Source organism: Bubalus kerabau, chromosome 19, assembly GCF_029407905.1.
Source record: "Bubalus kerabau isolate K-KA32 ecotype Philippines breed swamp buffalo chromosome 19, PCC_UOA_SB_1v2, whole genome shotgun sequence".
Classification (NCBI taxonomy): domain Eukaryota; kingdom Metazoa; phylum Chordata; class Mammalia; order Artiodactyla; family Bovidae; genus Bubalus; species Bubalus kerabau.
In genome coordinates this window covers 6,834,093-6,856,995 of record NC_073642.1, presented here as the reverse complement: position 1 = coordinate 6,856,995, position 22,903 = coordinate 6,834,093, and the positions used below count along the sequence as shown (strand labels likewise).

The following is a 22,903-nucleotide window of genomic DNA, read 5'->3' as shown; positions in this document are numbered from 1 at the left end:
AATCCCATAAGTTTTGGTATGGTGCTTTCTTTTTCATTCATCTTATAGGATTTTCTAGTTTACCTGTGATTTCTCCTCTGACCCATAGGTTATTAGAGGTATACTGTTTAATTTCCATATATTTGCTGATTTCTCAATTTCCTTCTGTTATGGACTTCTAATTTCATTCAATAGTGGTCAGAAAACATACCTTGTATGATTTCAATCCTCTCGCTTTTATTGAGATTAGTTTTAAGGCCTAACACATGGTCTATTCTGGAGAATGTTCCTCGTGCACAAGAGAAGAATGTGTATTCTGCTGTTATTGGTGATGTGCTCTATAGATGTGTGTTAGGTCTAGTTCAGTTATAACACTGATCAAGTCTATTTCTTTGTTGATTTTCTGCCTAGTTGTTCTATCCATTATTGAAAATGGAGTATTGAAGTTTACAGCTATTATTGTTGAATTGTTTATTTCTCCTTTCAATTCTGTTTGCTTCATGTTTTGGGGACTATGTTGCTAAGTACATATACGTTTATAATTGTTATATCATCTTGATATGTTTACCCTTTTATAGTATAAAATATCCTTTGTTTCCAGCAACTATTCAAAGGCTGTTAAACTGTCTGGTATTAGTATAGCCAAGGACGAGGAGCCTGGAGGGCTGCAGTCCATGGAGTCGCAAAGAAACGGACACGACTTAGTGACTAAACAACAACGATAAAGTATAGCCATCCCAGCTCTCTTTTGGTTATTGCTAGCATGATATATATTTTTTTATTCTTTCACTTTCAACCTATTTATGTCTTTGAACTTACAGTGAGTCTTTCATAGAAATTATATAGTTGGATCATATAATAATATTTCTATCCAGTCCTCCTATCTATGTCTTTTAGTTGGAGTATTTAATTCATTTACATTTAATGCAAATTACACTTAATTACTGATAAAACAGGATTTATATCTGTCACTTTGCTATTTACTATCTATACAGCTTATGATTTTTTGTTTCTCTATCCTTCCATTACTATCTTCTCTGTGTTAAACAGATATTTTCTAGTGTATTCTTTTAATTCCTTCTCTTTTTTTTATTATTTTTAAAAATCATCTTCTTAGTGGTTAATCTAGGGATTACCTAGGGATTACAGTTAACATCTTAATTTATAATTTTCTAATTCAGATTAATAGTAAACAATTTAAGCACTATACAAAACTCCATTACCTCCCCTCTCTGCACTGCTACTGTCATATAAATTATGTACTTATAAATTGTGTTCCCATCAACAGACATTTATGATTATGACTTTATGCAGCTGTCTTTCAAATCAGATAGGAGTAAAACATATTACCAAAACAAATGCATTTATTCCTTTTATTTCTTATGTGGGTCCTTTATTGGTGCTCTTTATTTCTTCATGTGGATTCAAGTTACTGTCTGCATCCTCTGCTTTCAGTCAGTAGGACTCCCTTTAGTATTTCTCATAGGGCAGGTCTGCTTAGCAACAAATTCTTCCAGTTTTTGCTTATCTGGAAATGTCTTATTTTCTCTCATTTTGAAGGATAATTTTGCATGGTTGACAGTTTTTTTTTTTTTCCTTATTATTTGTCCTCCTACTGCCTTTGGCTTCCATGGTTGCTGATGAGAAATCAACTCAATATTATCACAGATCACTGTTATGTGATAATATGCTTCTCTCTCCTTGCTTTCAAGATTCTATCTTTCAACAGTTTGCTTATGATATATCTAGATATGAATTTCTTTAATTAAGCTTATTCTTCTTGGAGTTTGACTAGTTTCCCAAATTACAGATTAATGTGTGTCATCAGATTTGGGGAAATTTTAGCCACTATTTCTTCAAATATTTTCTATCCTGTTCATTTCCTCCTCTTCTTCTGGAATTCCCATTATATATATGTTGTTATGCTTCATCAGGGCCCACAGGTCTCTGAGGCTCTTCATTTTTCTGTATTCTTTTTATTTTCTATTCCTTAGACTGCTGACTCTTTCTTCTCCCTGCCCAAAAATGCTGTTAAGGCCCTCCAGTGAATTTTTAATATGAGTTATTATACTTAACAAGTCCCAAATTTCTATTTGATTTCTTTTTATAATCTATAATTTTATCTCTTTACTGATATTCTTAAGTTAGTGAGACATTTCTTTCCTTAGTTTTTAAGCATGGTTTTCTCTAGTTCTTTGAACATTTTTAAAATAGTTGACTTAAAGTCTTGTCTAATAAGTTTAACATCCAGGCTTTGTAGGGGACACACTCTATTGACTGCTGGATTTTTTTTCCTGTGTATGAGCTATACTTTCTTATTTTGTTGCATGTCATAATTTTTGCTTAAAAGTAGACATGCTTACTAATATAATGTGGCAACTCTGGAAATCAGAATATCCCCCTCTTCAGAGTTTGTTGTTGTTCGTGCTATTTGTTGTCCATTTGTTGTTTACTTTTAAAATCCGATCTGTAAAGTCTATATTCTTTATGTGTGGGCACTAAAGTCTTTATTAGGTTAGCTTAGTGGTCTACTAACAATTAGACAGAGATGTCCTTAAATGCCTGGAACCAATAAATCTTCCAGTGTTTGCTAAGGGGCTCGTGTACACTTCAGGGCACACCTTCAACACTCAACCAGGCAGTGGACAACTTTGCCTTAGCCTTCACTTCCTGTTTGCAAAAGCCTTAAGGTCATCCAGAGGTGAGAGCTTTGGACTCACTTCTAGATCATACTTCTTGATCATGTGGGTGGCCCTGGGCATGCCCATAGCTCTACAAATTCAAGTGGCCTTCTAACTTCCAAGAGTATGTCAGAGCTTTTCAAAATCCCCTATGGACATATTTCCCAGCTTATCTTTTAAAAAGGAAAGCTTTTTGTTTATTGTTTGACCCATTAATTATCCACTATCCTCAGTTCAGTTCACTTCAGTCACTCAGTTGTGTCCAACTCTTTGCCATCCCATGGACTGCAACACACCAGGCTTCCCTGGCCATCATCACATCCTGGAGCTTCCTCAAACTCATGTCCATAAACTCGGTGATATTCAGCCATCTCAGCCCCTATTGTCCCCTTCTTCTCCTGCCTTCAATCTTTCCCAGCATCAAGGTCTTTTCCAATGAGTCAGCTTCCCATCAGGGAGCCAAAGTATTGGAGCTTCAGCTTCAGCATCAGTCCTTCCAATGAATATTCAGGACTGATTTCCTTTAGGATAGACTGGTTGGATCTCCTTGCAGTCCAAGGGACTCGCAAGAGTCTTCTCCAACACCAGAGTTCAAAAGCATTAATTCTTTGGTGCTCTGCTTTCTTTATAGTCCAGCTCTCACATCCATCCATGACTACTGGAAAAACCATAGCTTTGACTAGACAGACCTTTCTTGGCAAAGTAATGTCTCTGCTGTCTAGGCTGGTCATAGCTTGGAGCCCAAGAAAATTAAGTCTGTCACTGTTACCACTGTTTCCCCATCTACTTCCAATGAAGTGATGGGACCAGATGCCATGATCTTAGTTTCCTGAATGTCAAGTTTTAAGCCAAATTTCTCATTCTCCTCTTTTACTTTCATCAAGAGGCTCTTTAGTTCTTCTTCACATTCTGCCATAAGGGTGGTGTCATCTACATATCTGAGTTTACTGATATTTCTCCTGGCAATCTTAATTACAGCTTGGGCTTCATCCAGCCCGACATTTCACATGATGTACTCTGCGTAGAAGTTAAATAAGCAGGGTGACAATATACAGCCTTTTTGTACTCCTTTCCTAATTTGGAACCAGTCTGTTGTTCCATGTCCTGTTCTAACTGTTGCTTGTTGACCTACATACAAATTTCTCAGGAGACAGGTAAAGTGGTCTGGTATTCCCATCTCTTCAAGAATTTTCCAGTTTGTTGTGATCCACACAGTCAAAGACTTTGGTGTAATCAATAAAGCAGAAGTAGATGTTTTTCTGGAACTCTCTTGGTTTTTGATGATCCAATGGATATTGGCAATTTGATCTCTGGTTCCTCTGCCTTTTCTAAATGCAACTTGAACATCTGGAAGTTCATGGTTCACGTACTGTTGAAGGCTGGTTTGGGCAACTCTGAGCATTACTTTCTAGCATGTGACATGAGTACAATTGTGCAGTAGTTTGAACATTCTTTGGCATTGCCTTTCTTTGGGATTGGAATGAAAACTGACCTTTTCCAGCCCTATGGCCACTGCTGAGTTTTCCAAATTTGCTGGCATATTGAGTGCAGCACTTTCACAGCATCATTTTTCAGGATTTGAAATAGCTCAACTGGAATTCCATCACCTCTTCTAGCTTTGTTCATAGTGATGCTTCATAAGGCCAACTTGACTTCACATTCCAGGATGTCTGGCTCTAGGTGAGTGATCATACCATCATGGTTATCTGGGTCATGAAGGTCTTTTTGTATAGTTCTGTGTATTCTTGCCACCTCTTCTTAATATCTTCTGCTTCTGTTCAATCAGATCAGATCAGTCGCTCAGTCGTGTCCGACTCTTTGAGACCCCATGAATAGCAACACACCAGGCCTCCCTGTTCATCACCAACTCCCGGAGTTCACCCAGACTCACGTCCATCGAGTCAATGATGCTATCCAGCCATCTCATCCTCTGTCGTCCCCTTCTCCTCCTGCTCCCAATCCCTCCCAGCATCAGAGTCTTTTCCAATGAGTCAACTCTTTGCCTGAGGTGGCCCAAGTACTGGAGTTTCAGCTTTAGCATCATTCCTTCCAAAGAAATCCCAGGGCTGATCTCCTTCAGAATGGACTGGTTGGATCTCCTTGCAGTCCAAGGGACTTGCAAGAGTCTTCTCCAACACCACAGTTCAAAAGCATCAATTCTTCGGCGCTCAGCCTTCTTCACAGTCCAACTCTCACATCCATACATGACCACGGGAAAAACCATAGCCTTGACTAGACGAACTTTTGTTCGCAAAGTAATGTCTCTGCTTTTGAATATGCTATCTAGATTGGTCATAACTTTCCTTCCAAGGAGTAAGCGTCTTTTAATTTCATGGCTGCATCACCATCTGCAGTGATTTTGAAGCCCAGAAAAATAAAGTCTGACACTGTTTCCACTGTTTCCCCATCTATTTCCCATGAAGTGATGGGACCAGATGCCATGATCTTCATTTTCTGAATGTTGAGCTTTAAGCCAACTTTTTCACTGTCCACTTTCACTTTCATCAAGAGGCTTTTTAGTTCCTCTTCACTTTCTGCCATAAGGCTGGTGTCATCTGCATATCTGAGGTGATTGATATCTCTCCCAGCAATCTTGATTCCAGCTTGTGTTTCTTCCAGTCCAGCGTTTCTCATGATGTACTCTGCATATGAGTTAAATACACAGGGTGACAATATACAGCCTTGACGAACTCCATCTCCTATTTGGAACCAGTCTGTTGTTCCATGTCCAGTTCTAACTGTTGCTTCCTGACCTGCATACAGATTTCTCAAGAGGCAGATCAGGTGGTCTGGTATTCCCATCTCTTTCAGAATTTTCCACAGTTTACTGTGATCCACACAGTCAAAGGCTTTGGCATAGTCAATAAAGCAGAAATAGATGTTTTTCTGGAACTCTCTTGCTTTTTCCACGATCCAGCGGATGTTGGCAATTTGATCTCTGGTTCCTCTGCCTTTTCTAAAACCAGCTTGAACATCAGGAAATCCACGGTTCACATATTGCTGAAGCCTGGCTTGGAGAATTTTGAGCATTACTTTACTAGCGTGTGAGATGAGTGCAATTGTGCGGTAGTTTGAGCATTCTTTGGCACTGCCTTTCTTTGGGATTGGAATGAAACCTGACCTTTTCCAGTCCTATGGCCACTGCTGAGTTTTCCAAATTTGCTGGCATATTGAGTGCAGCACTTTCACAGCATCATCTTTCAGGATTTGGAATAGCTCAACTGGAATTCCATCACCTCCACTAGCTTTGTTCGTAGTGATGCTTTCTAAGGCCCCCTTGACTTCACATTCCAGGATGTCTGGCTCTAGGTCAGTGATCACACCATCGTGATTATCTGGGTCATGAAGATTTTTTTTTGTACAGTTCTTCTGTGTATTCTTGCCATCTCTTCTTAATATCTTCTGCTTCTGTTAGGTCCATACCATTTCTGTCCTTTATCGAGCCCATCTTTGCATGAAATGTTCCTTTGGTATCTCTGATTTTTTGAAGAGATCCGTAGTCTTTCCCATTCTGTTGTTTTCCTCTATTTCTTTGCATTGATCGCTGAAGAAGGCTTTCTTATCTCTTCTTGCTATTCTTTGGATCTCTGCATTCAGATGTTTATATCTTTCCTTTTCTCCTTTGCTTTTCACTTCTCTTCTTTTCACAGCTATTTGTAAGGCCTCCCCAGACAGCCATTTTGCTTTTTTGCATTTCTTTTCCATGGGGATGGCTTCTGTTAGGTCCATGCTATTTCTGTCCTTTATTGTGCCCACCTTTCATGAAATGTTCCCTTGGTATCTCTAATTTTCTTGAAGATATCTCTAGTTTTTCCCATTGTATTGTTTTAATCTATTTGTTTGCATTGATCTCTGAGGAAGGCTTTCCTATCTCTCCTTGCTATTCTTTGGAACTCTGCATTCAAATGGGTATATCTTTCCTTTTCCACTACCCTCAGGCAGTTCCAAAGTTAATCAATTATCTCTAATTGTTTCAGACAAGTACCTCTTCTCTCCCCAAGGGAAAAGGGAAATAAAGACAGTTTATGAGTAGTGCCCTTTCAAGGAACCAACAGACAGGTCAGAGAATGACAATTCTCTGGGAATGATGGTTTGAAGGAGCTCCAACTCTGTTCTGCTTCCTTCAGTGGTCACCAGGCTGCTGGTTTCCATTGAAATCGTGGGTTGTTGGTTTTTCAAAGCTATCAGAGAGGAGGAAAGGTAAGTATAGAAATAGGGCAAGTTAAAATGCCACAAAGCTTGCTGCTCTTTCCAACAGTCAGCTGTATTTTTTTCAATAACACTCTCTGGATTGCTGCAAGCCTCTGGTTAATTCTGAATTCTGAAAAGTTAATTTGACAGTTTTTGCTAGTTTCCTGATGTTATGAAGGAGAAAATTTTCAGAGATCCTTACTCTGACATTTTTGTTAACTTCCAGTGCATAGTGGTTTTACTTTGCATTTTGGTAATGATTAATGGTATTGAACATCTTCTATGTGTTTAGTTGCTATTAACATCTCCTTTGGTGAGATTGCTGCTCCAACTTTCAGCCATTTAAAAAAATCAGGTCTTTTTGTCTGTTATTGAGTTATGAGTTCTTTACACATTCTGACTCTAAGTCCCTCATCAAATATATACAAAATGTCTTGTATAGATTTTCTAAACTGACTTACCGCTCCATTTTATCGACATCTTTTAAAAATAACTATTAATGCATTTTTACATATCATACAATTCATCATATCAAGTATACTATTCAGTGATTTTTTTTTAGTAAATTTACCAAGTTGTACAATTATTACCATGAATCAGCTTTAGAACATTTTCATAATTCCAATATAATACCTCATATATATTTACTTTAATCCCTGCTCCCTGTCAATCCTGTTACAGGCAATCACTACTCTACTTTCTATCTTTATAACTGCCTTTTCTGGATATTTAATGTAATAGAGTCATATAATTTGTGGTTGCTTGTGCCTGGCTTCTTTCATTGAGTAATGTTTTTGAGATCCATCAATGTATCTGGATGCATTTGAAGTTCATTCATTTTTATTGCCAAATAATCTATTGTATAGATTTATATTTGCATTAACAATGCCTTCTGAAGAACACTTTCGCTATTTACCAGGAGAAATAAAAACATATACCTACACAAATTCTTCTACTCAAATGTTCACAGAAGCTTTATTTGTAAAAGGCCAAAGCTGTAAACAATCCAAATTTCCATACTAGTTAAAGGATAATAAATTTCAGTATAGCAATATGTTGAAAGACTACTCAGCAATGACAAAGAATCACTGATACATATAATGACAGGAAAAAAAAACAAACCTCAAAAGCATTACGCTAAGTGAAAGAAATCAGACACAAAAGACTATAATCTATGTGATTCCATCTATAAGAAATCCTAGAAAAAGGAAAATTATACTGACAAAGCATTTTAGTGATTGCAAGGAGGCAGTAGGTAGGAAGAGAATTAACTACACAGGGTACAGGGATGTTTTCAGCCAATTGAAATCTTCTACATTATAATTGTGGCGATAGTTACATGCATTTGTCAAAATGCATCAAATTCCGGATGAACTTTCTTATATGTAAATCATACCTCAGTAAAGCTGATTAAAAATCACATGTCCCTATTTTTCCCTTAGTTCTAACAAAGGCTCCATTGTCTGATAGGTCAGGCTATTCTAGTATTCAGAAGTTTCTGTATGTAATTAAATGCTGGAAATTTAGTTATGAATGATCATTTGGCCCTTAAATTCATTTTTATAACCATGGAATTGAATAAAAATTTTTGGGATTTCCCTGGCAGTCCAATGGTTAAGACTCCAAGTTCCCAATGCAGGGGGCATAGGTTTGGTCCCTGATTGGGGAACTAAGATCCCATATGCTACATGGTATGGCCAAAAATTAAAAAATTAAATTTTATGAAAATACTCTGATAAAATGTATTAGTTAGCCTTAGTGTTGAGCTGCTCAGTCGTGTCCAACACTTTGCAACCCAGTAGACTGTAGCTGGCCAGGCTTCTTTGTCCATGGGATTCTCCAGGCAAGCATACTGGAGTAGGTTGCCATTCCCTTCTCTAGGGGATCTCCGTGACCCAGGGACTGAACCTGGGTCTCCCACATTGCAGGCAGATTATATACCATCTGAGCCACCAAGGAAGCCAGGATAAAATGTATAAGTCAATCTAACTTCCAGATGGCCTAAGTTCTCCTGGAAATGGCCCATACATTTCAAAGCCAAATAAAGTATAACATTTCCCTCTGAGGGTCATGTGAGAGATAAGCATACACAATGGATAAAAATACATATCTATAACATACTTGCTGATATGAGGAAAACATCTACAGTCAAAGCATTAATTTAAAGAAGAAAGAGAAATAATAGTCCTGTTTGTTAACATGTCCAGGCTTCAAGAACAGAAATAACATTTTCAGTAAAACAGAGGACGTATATAAGTACAGTTTGCTACTTTAGCATTATATTTCTTTTCAAAAGAATCTAAACAATCAATTCACCTTTTACTTATGTATTCACTTATACATATGTAAGTAATACATAAATATGAATAGGTGCTTAATTAAAAACTTATTTTAAAAAGGGAGAGAATAAAGAAACACAATAAATATTTGATAAACTGAACTTAAAAAAGGAAGGAAATGACAGGTCTTAGCTCTATAAGGACCTTAGACATGAACTTGCCTGAACTTTCATTGTATTGATATGGAATAGAAGGGAAAAATCTCACAGGAAGAAAAGAGAATGTGAACTTCTAGTGCCATGTAAAACAGTTCAAAGTTAGGTTAATCACCAGGGCATGAGTCGCAGGCTTGCTCCTATTGCACAGCTGCGCCTTCAGATGCCTCGTTCAGACACCTCTTCACTTGGCACTACAACAGCCACCTGTGAGCCAAAAGCCGAGCAGTCCCAGAGCACCACCCCACACATACTTTTTCTTTCAATATTCTTTTATGGAATAAAAAAGAAGGCAAGCCTAGGCATTTATTAAGCATGTGAAGTTTAAATACTTCTCCTAGACAGAAACAACAGCCTACTGCCATTAAGATTGATTCCTAGTTCCTGAGAATTGAAAGGCTCTATGATCAGAGTTTAATCAGAAGGTTTTATATGAAAGAACACAGATCTGAAGCAATGCAAGTCCCAGAAAACATTTAAGTCCAAGGTATATATTTTGAGACTTTCAACTGAAGATAGTAACAATCCTTTTTCAATTCCTGTAAACTGCTACACCTACCCTTCTTTAAAGAACCCTTAATGCCCTCATGTTGCTCAGTGGAAATGGCAGAGGCCAGAAATCTACTCATTGTATCATTAAAAGTAAAAGAAAAGGGCTTCCCTGGTGGCTCAGTGGTAAAGAATCTGCCTACCACTGCAGGAAACACAAGTTCAACCCCTGATCCTGGAAGATCCTGTATGTCGTGGAACAACTAAGACCATTTACGATTACTGAACCTGTGCTCTAGAGCCCACAAGTCACGACTACTGAGCCCATGAGTGCTGCAACTACTGAGGCCTGAGTTCCCTAGAGTCCAAGAGAAGCCACCGCTGTGCGCTGCAACTGGAGGGTAGCCCCTGCTTGCCACAACTGGAGAAAAGCCCTCAAAGCAATGAAGACCCAGCACAGACAAAATAAATAAACAAAATTATAAAAGTAAAAGAAAAAAAGCTTACCTTCTGATTTTACCACCCTTACTCTTGCCCTGGACTCTTCCAGGGCCATAATTTACTCGGGGATAATGTGCTTATTCCACATGTACTTAAATTTGAGTAGCTTAGATCCCCTCTAAATCATACTTCAGACACAAAGAAGGATGTATAGAATAATCTGGATGTACTAGTTAGTAACTGCTATTCTAGACCCCTCCCCCCCAAAATATCAAAGCATAAGGCACAAATTAAAACTTGTAAGGAAAAGAAAGTCTAAATACAAAGCAAATGTCAGTAACTTTCAAATGATCTACTTATTTGTTCTTCATCTGTTGGTCTCTGTACTCCTTTCTGGGAAGGGCCCTTTCTCATTTTGAATGGCTCCTAGCTAAGATAAAAATGAGCCAGACAAATCAAAACTCCAGGTCACTTCCTAGAATGAGGAGGTATAACACAAACATAATGCAGGACAAAAGAAAGAAGCTTTCTTGTGATATCACAGGATATGCTGAAACATGGTGTCAAGTTTACATGAAGTTTTGATAGGAAAGTTCATATTTGCTATCATCTCCTTAAGCCATTTCTATATTCCCAAAGGATATCAATTTACTCTCTTTTGCTATCAGGAGTATTTCATTGTGAAAGCCCTAGAAGTTCTGGTTCAGGGGAAAATAAAAACTCAGCAACCCTGAATCTGGTGTCACAGCTTGTGGGCTCAAGTTTCAGGTCTACTCTTTACCTACTAACCATGTGACCTTGGCCAGCTCACTTAGCTCTCATTTTCTTGACTGAGATCATACCACTTATAATTTTATATATCTCTTAAACTATAGGCTTCTATTCAAATGCAAGGTGTAAGTAATATCTTATGATCTAAGCAGTTTAATCTAATGAAAAATACATAAAAGCCCTGAAAAAATATAAATTTCTACTTCAAAAAGCATGATCTTGCTGTCATGTTAAATCTTCCTTCCTTCTTTTGCATTAAAACAGATATGAAAAAAAAAGAGATATGAGATTAGTGGAGCAACACAGTTTTCTGTAGTGTCATGGGATGGAAAAAACTAAGGGTGAGTTATTGGGAGTTAAAGGTATAAGGGGGTAGGAAAGACTATACTTAACCCCTTGAGAAGAAGTAAGAATGGCCCTAAGGATTAAAAGAAGATTTTATTCCTTCCTGATAACTGCTGGAGAGGCCAAGACCAGGACACAGCAAGTTGGTCTTCCTCAGCTATGCTGCTTTGGCAAGCAAAACACTTTTCTAGTTCACTGTCTGATCAAACGTTGAAAATGGAGCTGTCCACACCAAAGTAGGAAATCTGCAAGTGTACAACCTGGATGTCAAGTTCAAAGCTCATCAGACACTACTCAAGAAAAGCAAATATTTCAGGACAGCAGAGTAATTTGCTAATTTACAAGTGCAGCAGCACAATCCTAATTTAGGCATTCTTTGACAAATCCAAACATGTGAGTAAAAGCGGAGTTAACTGTCAAAAAGGAAAACACTATCAAGCATTCTCAGCTAGAGTTTAGTGGTATCAAGCGCTTTCTTTTCTTCCCCCTATCAATAGCACATGGCTGGCCAAAGTAAAGTTGTTATTTGTATAGAAACCTCTTGGACAATCCATGAAACAGAGTTGGTCAAACCCTTGGGATGAGAACCCTGCAAATGGTTATAAACGTACGATCTGCACCACAGTTAGTCTTGGACAAAATGATCTTTATCAGATTTTGTCTTGAAAGAAAGTGAAAGTGAAGTGAAAGTGCAAGTCACTCAGTCGAATGTGACTCTTTGCGACCCCATGGACTACGCAGTCCATGAAATTCTCCAGGCCAGAATACTGGAGCGGGTAGCCTTTCCCTTCTCCAAGGGATCGTCCCAACCCAGGGATCGAACCTAGGTCTCCCACATTGCAGATGGATTTTTTTACCAGCTGAGCCAGAAGGGAAGCCCAAGAATACTGGAGTGGGTAGCCTATCGCTTCTCCAGCAAATTTTCCTGACCCAGGAATTGAATTTCTTGAACCCAGGAGAACCAGGGTCTCCTGCACTGCAGGCAGATTCTTTACCAACTCAGCTACTGGGGATTCTGTTTTAAGCTTATCCAACTCTTGACATTTGAATATTCTTTTGCTCCAAAAAAAATTAATGTGCTAATAACAATTTTTTGAAATAGAGACAACTACCAAAATTATAGATGAACATTTATCTTCAGTTACCATGACACTAGTACAGTTTTAATAAAAAGGTTGGAAGTAATATCTATTTAAAGTAAATTAAGAAAAAAAAAAAGGTCACTTTTTCAGAGAAAGCAAATTGATATTTTTTCTTTGATTTCTTTATCCTTTGGAATGAAGGCTTGCTGTTAAAATTTTCAATAAACCTTTAAACTATGCTATAAAACAATGTTGTTTGGTATTTAATGAGCCATTTCTGCTATTTTATAGCCATTCTAAAATGATAATGCATCCGCTAGTTATACTCTCCTAATACTGCTGACAAAGGACATAGGCACGCATGTCTGTTGTCAGACAACATGGTACGTGGAAGATAAGCTAAGTTCTTGCACCATCATTGACACTAATAAGCTCTGTGATCCTTAACCTTTCTCAATCTCAATTTTCTTCACTGTGAAACTAATGTACTTGTGGAGACAGAATTTCTGATTTTTATTTGTTCAGTTTCTAGACAACATTTAGTGTGCATGTGATTTCATGAGCGCCCATTAGTGGTGACCTCTGAGCAACAGATTAAGATTCTTTAAGGATCTTACCAAAATCCTTTATTCTAGAGGTGGGGCAAAGAGGGATGGAGAGGAAAGACACACAAACATTACTTACTTTTGAAAAAAATGTCTGATAATTATCAAGACAAAAGCATATGGAATGGTCATATATAAATGAGAAGGCTTCACAAAGATGAGTCCATCGTGATCTTCAAGATCTGACCATTTTATTGTTGGAGGAAGCCAGAATCTTTCCAACCAAAACCATTCTTTAAATGTCTGAAACATTCTAAAAAGATGAAAGAAGAATATATTAGACTTATAAAACAAATACTTAAAACTGAGACAACACTGACACCTTTACTCAAAATACCTAAGCTAGAGAGTTCTGAACAGAGGGTAAGAACGAAGTACTATTATTTAATGGACGTCATGGCTCTTCATTGTATTAAACAGGTATCATTCTGCAGAAACTCTCAGAACAGTTTTGGTAATGGCATGGAAAACTGAAGTTTACACACCACTGTTCATACTCTTGGCACAACATACATTACTATTATGAGAATGTATCTTCCTCTTATATATTTCTATCATATGAAAATTAGTTTAACAATAATCTCTACAACTTCAACATGCCAAAGGCCAGCCTCATAAAATCTCCAAGTAGGTATCCTAAGAATTTCTCTAGAAGATAAAGGATAAGTATATTTAACTTTGTATTACAATGAAGAATTTAAATTACTCCATGTCAACAAATATTTACAGAGATCCATTATTTGTCAAGCCCTGTGCTAAGCACTGAGGATGCAAAGATTAAAAATCCAGTGTTCTTCCCCTAAGGACCTTATATTCTGTGGGCAGGGCAGGCCTGAATGACTGACACATTTTTTTTTTTCTTAGGTGCAATAAAACAGGTTTGTGGTACAATAAAACAGTGTGCTGTAGGCTTCCCTGGTGGCTCAGATGGTAAAGAATCCACCTGCAGTGCGGGAGACCTAGGTTCAATCCCTGGGTTGGGAAGATCCCCTGGAAGAGGGCATGGCAACCCACTCCAGCATTCTTGCCTGGAGAACCCCCATCGACAGAGGAGCCTGGAGGGCTACAGTCCACAGGGTCTCAAAAAGTTGAACACAACTGAGTGACTAAACACATGCACACACAGCAGGTGCTGTGGAACACAATCAGCACCAAGCCCAGCCAGGACATGTCAGGGAAAGATCACTGGGACAGGTGACCCTTGAGATGTCTTGAACAGTGAAGTGAAGCAAAGTAAAGTGAAGTTGCTCAGTCGTGTCTGACTCTTTGCAAACCCATGGACTGTAGCCTACCAGGATCCTCTGTCCATGGGATTCTCCAGGCAAGAATACTGGAGTGGGTTACTATTTCCTTCTCCAGGGGATCTTCCTGACCCAGGGATCGAACCTAGGTCTCCCGCATTACCCCCTGAGCCACCAGGGAAGCCTTGAACAATAAATGGAAATAAATCAGAGAAAGGGAGGAAAATGGGAAAGAGGAAATAGAAGTTCTAAGGAAAGAAAGCACACTGATCAAGTAATTAGAAATATAGAACATATAGATGCTCCAGTCCCATCATTTGTGCTATGACAGTTTTAATCTTGACATTTTGCTCTTGAGGATGTTTTGACCTCATCATTCAATAGTTAATCAGAGAAAGAAGTAAAAATGTCCTCAGATTCACTACAGGGTAGTCAAAATAACTTTATCAAAATCTCTTGACTGATAAATAACCCAGTGCCCATGGAACATCACCAGCAGTGTGGTTCAGCCACACTGTAAGAATCCAAGGTGTGGGATGCTTGGTCACACACAGGTGCCCAGAGCCTCAGCTTGTTGTCCTGCCATAATTACTAACAGTGCCCCTTCCTTTCAGAAGTGTCCCAGTTTGGGTAATTAACCATACGGTGACTGTCATCAAAAGCCTGGTGAGACAGTTCAGACTTGGTCACAGAGGATCTGCAATCCATGCTAAGGAACTTGGGCTTTAGCTAATGGAACCAATGAAGAGGATTATGCAGAAGAATAAAATGATCAGATATTTTAGAAAGGCTGCTTGGGAACCTAGGTTCTGTGTGAGCCCACGTGGTGTCTTTGTGCTGTCTAGAGGATGGTGTCCCCTCTGGGCAGACTCAGCCCTTCTACCCAGCACATGAGAGCTGGGCTTCAGCCCCCCGAACCCAGCCAGGCACACACATGGTTGCTCTCTGGCAGTGTTAAATGATGCACATTTCAGGACACTGGAAGACTGGAGAGCAATTCTGAGTTTGAGGTAGCAGATACAGTTAGAAATGGGAAGGTGCAAAGAGCAGTGGCATCAGGGAGCTGAACATGCTGATAACAATGCTGTTCACAGGATTACACATGAGATCCAAAGTGGGTAGAGAATAAAGAGAGGCCAAGAAAGAAGTGAGAACAAGGGGAAAAACAGAAAATTCAAGCAGCTGGAGGTCAAAGAACAAGTCTGGTGGGAAGGAGACTAAGCACCCGAAAAACTGGGAAGACTCTGTCAGAGGTGAGGTCGAGAGTGGAGTTCCGACATTACAGATTTCTGATTTCAGATGTAGAGGAATTCCAGAGTGTGGACTCCAATATCCTTCAGAAAAATCCATACCAAAACCAAACAACTAACCCTGGTGAGATACTCCCTATTTTATTTCATTTCTCATCCACTGCTCAGAGACATGCACATTCAAAGTAGCAGGAACCCAGGCACACCCACACCTGAAAGGCTTGTGTGGAGAGAGAGAAGGGCTGCTTTCTTTTTCATGTATTAATCATTTTACTACAACTTCTACCCTGGAGGAGGATAAGCACCATTAATACAGTCACAAAATTGTGCAAATATGGTGGAATAAAGATCATCAAGGAAGATTTATTGATACTTTCCATCAGTTTTGGGGGCTACAGAAAGGAAGGGGGGCTACAGAAAGGAAAGGGATGATCCTAAAGGGACTTTAGGGAGCTTAGAACCGAGTGAGAACTGACCTAGATCGGGCTCAGGAAGATACAGTACGAACATGAAACAGTTGTTAGGAGGAAAGAATTAACACACGTCCATAAGCGAACTGAGGATTCAGGGAACTGAACGCACTGGTTGCCTGGGCCATCTGACATACCTGACCAAAGACGGAATCAAGAGAGGGAACCTATGATGAAGCGCATAGTCAGATACAGCTCAGAACAAGAGGAGGCACAAGTCTTTGAGTCAGACTACAACTAAAGTTCAAACTTCCTACAGATCTTAGAAATGAGCCCAGGCAACAGGAGTCTCTCTCATCAAAGACAAGCCTTGTTCCAGGCTTCTGTCCTTCATTGCATCAGAATGAACTACTCCTACAAAGGCAAATCTATTTCTTCCTAAAAGTTTGCCTCAGCATGTTCATTACATTATTGGCTCCAAATTTAATAAACTATGACTCAGGAAACAAATAGCAGTGGCAATGAGTTTGTTTTGGTATTATTATAATAATCTTTATACAAAATAGTTTGCTTACTCCTAAAATGCATCTCCAGGCAGTACAGATTGTTTTGTCCAGTGTGCTGCTGCTACTGCTGCTGCTGCTGCTGCTAAGTCGCTTCAGTCGACTCTGTGTGACCCCATAGACGGCAGCCCACCAGGCTCCCCCGTCCCTGGGATTCTCCAGGCAAAAACACTGGAGTGGGTTGCCATTTCCTTCTCCAATTGTCCAGTGTGAAACATAACTAAAAAATAGCTTTCAATGGTTATATAGGAGCTGACATGCTAAATAATATGCAAGCAATAAAATGAGATTTGTTGAAAGCCTAGTAACTTTAACACCCAACAACCAAAAAAAAAAAACACATAAAGGGAGAGAGAAAGAACTTAGAGTTGTAAATGATCCCCTGAAAAATGTAGCTCAAACTGAGAAAAAACTACATTATTTACTATTTCTCCATGTACTGCCACCAAATATCAATTATTGCTGCTTCAAAAGAGTTAAGAATCTCTTCTTCACAGAATACACAAAAATTAACTCAAAATGGAAGCACAGACCTAAATATAAGGGCTAAAAGAATAACACTCTTTGTGTAGGGGTAAGTCTTCATGACCTTGGGTTAAGCAAAGCTTTCTTGCTTATGACACCCAAACCACAAAAATAAAAAACAGATAAATTTGGCCTCATTGAAATTTTGGTTTTCAAACAAACTTTTTGGTTCTCAAAGGATACCATCAAGAAAGTTAAAAGAAAATCTGCAGAGTGGGAGGAAATATTTGAAAATCATAGATCTGATAAGGGACATGTATTTAGAATATGGCAGAAAGTGAAGAGAAACTAAAGAGCCCCTTGATAAGGGTCAAAGAAGGAACACATGTATACCTGTGGTGGATTCATTTTGATATTTGGCAAATCTAATACAGTTATGTAAAGTTTAAAAATAAAATAAAATTAAAAAAAAAAAAAAATGGTACTTGAATATTTCCATTAAAAAAAAAAAAAAAAAAGAAAAAGCTGGTTTGAAACTCAACATGAAAAAAGCTAAGATCATGGCATCTGGTTCCATCACTTCATGGCAAATAGATGGGGAAAAAGTGGAAGCAGTGACAGATTTTATTTTCTTGGGCTCCAAAATCACTGCAGATGGTGACTGCAGCCATGAAATTAAAAGACACTTGCTTCTTGGAAGAAAAGCTATGACAAATCTACACAGTGTACTAAAAATCAGAGACATTACTTTGCCAACAAAGGTCCGTCTAGTCAAAGCTATGGTTTTTCCAATAGTCATACATGGATGTGAGAGCTGGACCATAAAGAAGGCTGAGCACCAAAGAACTGATGCTTTTGAACTGTGGTGCTGCAGAAGACTCTTGAGGGTCCCTTGGACAGCAAGGAGATCAAACCAGTCAATCCTCAAGGAAATCAGTCCTGAATATTCACTGGAAGGACTGATGCTAAAGCTGAAGCGCCAATACTTTGGCCACCTGATGCAAAGAGCTGACTCGTTAGAAAAGACCCTGATGCTGGGAAACACTGAGGGCAAGAGGAGAAGGGGGCGGCAGACAAAAAGATAGTTGGATAGCATCATGACTCAATGGACATAAGTTTGAGCAAACTCCAGGAGATAGTGAAGGACAAGGAAGCCTGGCATGCCACAGTCCATGGGACTGCAAAGAATCCGACATGACTTAGGAAATGAACAGCAACAATAATGCTACTACATGGATGGCTCTTGAAAACATGCTCAATAAAAGGAACCAGGCACAAAAGGCATATTTTGTACGATTCTATTCATGTGAAATGTTCAGAACAGGCAAATGTATGGAAACATGTTAGTAGTTTCTTGGGGTGTACAAATGGGTGTCGGGGGAAATGGGGAGTGACTGCTAATGGGTACAGAGTTTCTTTGGAGTGATGAAACTGTTCACAGGTTGGGTGTGGTGTTGATTGCATAACTCTGTGAATATACTAAAAAAACATTAAATTTCACACTTTAAATGAATGAACTGTATGGTATGTGAGTTACATCTAAAGAAAAAAAACGTTAAAAACTCCCCTTCTAAGCTTCATCCCCTTTAAACCTTTACGTCTTTTAATCCATGGCTCAGCCTGAACTTCATGTTAAAGCTTCCTATCATCTCATTTAAGGGGTTTAAGAGTTATCTCCCAAATTCACCTGAGTCATGATTGTGTCCAAGGGGACTTCCCTGGCAGTACAGTGGTTAGAGTTCTGACCTTTCATTGCCAAGGATGCACGTTTAATCCCTGGTCAGGAAACCCAAGATCCCTCAAGCTGCACAGTGCAGCCAAAACAAAACAAACAAACAAAAAAAAAAACAACTGTGTCTACGAACTCAGAAACAGAAGTAAATGAAGGAAAGACTATATCCAGATTCAGACTTAAGCATGATTTTAAAGTTAATGGCTTTCTGGAAAGAATCATTTTGATATTTGGCAAATCTAATACAGTTATGTAAAGTTTAAAAATAAAATAAAATTAAAAAAAAATAAATAAATAAAATAAAAAAAAAAAAATAAAAAAAAAAATAAAAAGCAAAAATCAACTAACTCCTCTAAGGAGAAGTGGTTTTCCCAGATGATAGCCCTTGGTACAGACTGTTCAATAGATGCCCACAGGCCAACATTCCAGCTCTGGGCAGTGGCTTTACTCATCCAGACTGTTCCTCCAGCCAGCCCCTCTACCATGCCTGCTCTCGAGATGCGATCTGGGGCTAAACTGCGACAAGCACTTTCCTCCTTTCTGCCGTTTCAGTCTAGCAGCAGGAAGCCAGTCACATTCTCTTAGCCTCTCAGCAGCCGTCTTAGGGCCACAGGCCTGTTCCAGCACTGCGGGCATCCTTCACAGTCAGCCTTCTCTGACTGTAGCATACAAGATGTGCCGTTCTGGAGGGAGCAGGGCACCCAGCCCTCATGATAGCAGGGAAGTCATTACTGTGTGTGGATCTGGTGCCATGCCTTTCCCTCTGTGAAAGTCAAGGTGGACAATTCTCCATCTGCTGGCTGTTGGCCTGGGCTTGGCCAAATGGACTTTGAATCTGGAGCAGACAGGGACAAGCGGGAGTGCGGCAGCAGATGGCATTCTACCCAGCTGCTGCTGCTGAGAAGACAGCTGTCATCTCTCGGCTTCCTGCCCTTCCTGATCGCTGTGGTCTCTTGGTTTCTACTGTGGTCCAGGTTTGACCTACCACCTTTTTTGGTGCTGTGAGTCACTTTCAGTGAAGTCTTTTTTTTAAGGTAATAAGAAACAGGTGGCTTCCACTGCTTATAATCAAGAGTGATGACTGATACACCTAGCATTTTCCTTATCCTCTTAGGAGAAACTGAGAGTTCCAACTCAGCTGTCTGAACCTTGAACTTCAGGTAGCTTGCAGCATCTGCCAATTTCTCCATCTGGTTAGCCACCAATCTCTCTTGCCCACAAAAGACACTCACTAGTCCCCTTTCCTTTCTTTCTCTCCCATTTTTGCTCCTGTTCTGCATACTACATTTCAAAGTCGACAGTTGTGCTCAGTCATTACTTAAACAGTTTTTTGGTTGTTCAGCTTAACACAGGCTACTGGCCTCCCTAAGCCAGCCTTAAAAAGTTTGGTGAATGACAAATATTATCTACACAGAGTGGAATGGTACCTGATGCTGTATTAACTAAGTATCATAATATTTAAACAATCCTTAGATGGAAACAAAATGAGATGGAAAGATCCCTGTGTTTTTAAAACTGGACAAGTTACTGCTTAAAACAGCAAAAGAGACACTGATGTATAGAACAGTCTTATGGACTCTGTGGGAGAGGGAGAGGGTGGGAAGATTTGGGAGAATGGCATTGAAACTTGTAAAATATCATGTATGAAATGAGTTGCCAGTCCAGGTTCGATGCACGATACTGGAGGCTTGGGGCTGGTGCACTGGGACGACCCAGAGGGATGGAATGGGGAGGGAGGAGGGAGGAGGGTTCAGGATGGGGAACACATGTATACCTGTGGCGGATTCATTTTGATATTTGGCAAATCTAATACAGTTATGTAAAGTTTAAAAATAAAATAAAATTAAAAAAAAAAAAGAAAAAAAAGTCCTAAGCATTTGTAACAATGAATCTCATTCTGGGACCCTACCCATGACTCACTCACTTTTGAACACTCTGAGAAGCTCACTAAATATCATATCAAACTCATAGCCCACCTCTTGTCTTTATTAATTCGGCTGAAATCTAGGTTTTTCTGGCAACTGAAAATTGCCACGAGTATTGACAACTCTTCAGTCTCTGCTTAGAGTCCTCTGGGAAGCAAACGTATTCATTTACTCCTTGGCCATTCTCAGTCCCTTTTTTTCTCATCAGCTACTCAAACTCCATTTTCCCCATCTTTTGTACAATCTCTAAGTACTGAAATCCCTATTTATATAAAAAGGATATCTGAAGGAACTTCAATTTTTACCTATATAAAAAATCTGAAGCTGTTTTTAAAAATAGGAAATATTTGCAAGAAAAGTACCTGAAGTTATTTCCTTTTACTTTGGGGAAGTAATGAAAGTGGCATCTTAACCCAGCTGTGTTTTCCCACTAATACTGTGGAAATTTTAAACCCTATTTTCAACTCCAGCTGCCAGTAGTTTGCAGGAAAACCATCTAATGCATGTAGGTTTTTATGACTCATTATTTTCTGACCTCATGGATACAGAACCCAGCAGGGTGAAAGAAGCCTGCTAAGCCACTTTTTTAGACACACACTATTAAATCTGACCTTAGGACTTGAAGATATAAAATCATCTGGGTTACAAGTTTATCACTATTTGAAGCAACATTTTTGTAAAATTCTGAAAAAATGTGTTACTCCAACTATTGCTGAGGTAAGAACTCTAAATCAGGCTGAGGTTTTGGACAGCTTCTGAAATCTATCAATCCAATCCCAACTATAAACACCACATTAGTTGAGAAGATAGCTCTACAGAACATATATCTTGGATATGAGGAGAATGAAAGAAAGCGTCTCTACAGAACAGAAAATATTGCTCAGATACAGGATGGTGATGAGAAATGGGAAGTTAAGAAAATAAGTTTAACTGAAGTAAATTCCTGAGCAATGCAAGTGAAAGAGAGACACTCTTGAATCAATATTCTTGGTCTTTGAGTATTATTATGGTTGGAGGATATGAAAGTTGGTGAGAGTTTTTGAGACTGGGAGACCAGCTGGATTAAGTGGGACCAGGGTTTTCTGGTGAAGAAAGTCAGCTCCAGAAGAGCAGGGATCTTGCCCAGCTCATTCACTGCTGTATACCCAGAGCTTGCCACACAGCAGACACTACCTAAGTGTCTGCTGAATGAATCAACGGAGGGTTTATACTATGGTCAAAAATGATATCTAATTTAACTATGTACAACTTCATTTTTATTAGTTGCAAAACAACTTTTAAAATTTGGTGCAGGAGGTCAGGCAAACATGTTTATTTACCTTCAGTCTTATTTTTTTTTCTTTGGAACTAACTCTACTAACTCAGTCAAAACAACTGGTTTATGCCTTTAAGATAAAACAGAAAGAAAAATATGAGCACCTAGTTGCTTCCTGTGAACTGTGCCAACTGTAAATTCCAATTCTAAAAGCATTTTAAGTTGTGCCTTTTCAAATGGATAAGACAATGCAAAGGACAGAGCAACTTAACTCTGAAAGATATTTATTATGACTAAGTTAGTGCATAAAAAGTTAATAAATACCTGGGCTTATAGCTTTAGAAAACTGAAGAGAAGGGGAAAAAAGTCCTATACTTTAGGTAAAGAATTAACTTACAACAAGAAAAAAACAATTTTAATTCTCTCATACTGAATTTTACAGTTATATCAATTTAAAGCCTTGAAGAAATTCAGAATAGATTTAGAGACTAAAAGGAAAATTTCTGAGGATCTGTAGCAAAAACATGGTATCACCTCGAAGACGCCATTGAGGGGCATCAGGATGTCCTAGGTATCCATTCATCCTGACTTTTAGTTATAGATCCCCAACCTAACCCCCAAGTTCAACCTGGACACATGGCTGCCCTGCCATGCAAGACAACATTTCCTAACCTCCCTTTAGCATGGCTAGATGTGGCCATCCATGACTATGTCTCAGTCAACGACACAGGAACAGAACTGATTTGGGTAATCTTCCCAAAGACCAAGCTGCATGCCCTGGTTTCTCTCCTGCCCAACAGTTGGAAGTGGGGATGACAGACCTGGAGCAACCTTTGAAGCCAATCAGCACATTAGCTCCAGTCTACCCATATCTGGACTGTTATGTGCAAGGGAAACAAAATTCTTTATCATGTAAGTCACTGAATTTTGATGCTGTTTGCCTGCTCTGTGAAATGATTCTGGTCCCTTCAGCCCCTTTACCTA

The 22,903-nt window shown here is 39.0% G+C and overlaps 1 protein-coding gene across 4 annotated transcripts in view; it reads right to left on the bottom strand.

Moving 5' to 3' along the window:
- The window catches only part of CERS3 (ceramide synthase 3), a 156,521-nt gene that overhangs the window by 107,850 nt on the left and 25,768 nt on the right, over window positions 1-22,903 (bottom strand). For all 4 annotated transcript variants that reach the window (XM_055555958.1, XM_055555956.1, XM_055555957.1 and 1 more), the window contains one exon: window positions 13,158-13,331. In XM_055555958.1, the coding sequence (XP_055411933.1) occupies window positions 13,158-13,330 (173 nt within the window). In that variant the 5' untranslated portion in view covers window position 13,331. The remainder of the gene's footprint in view (window positions 1-13,157; window positions 13,332-22,903) is intronic.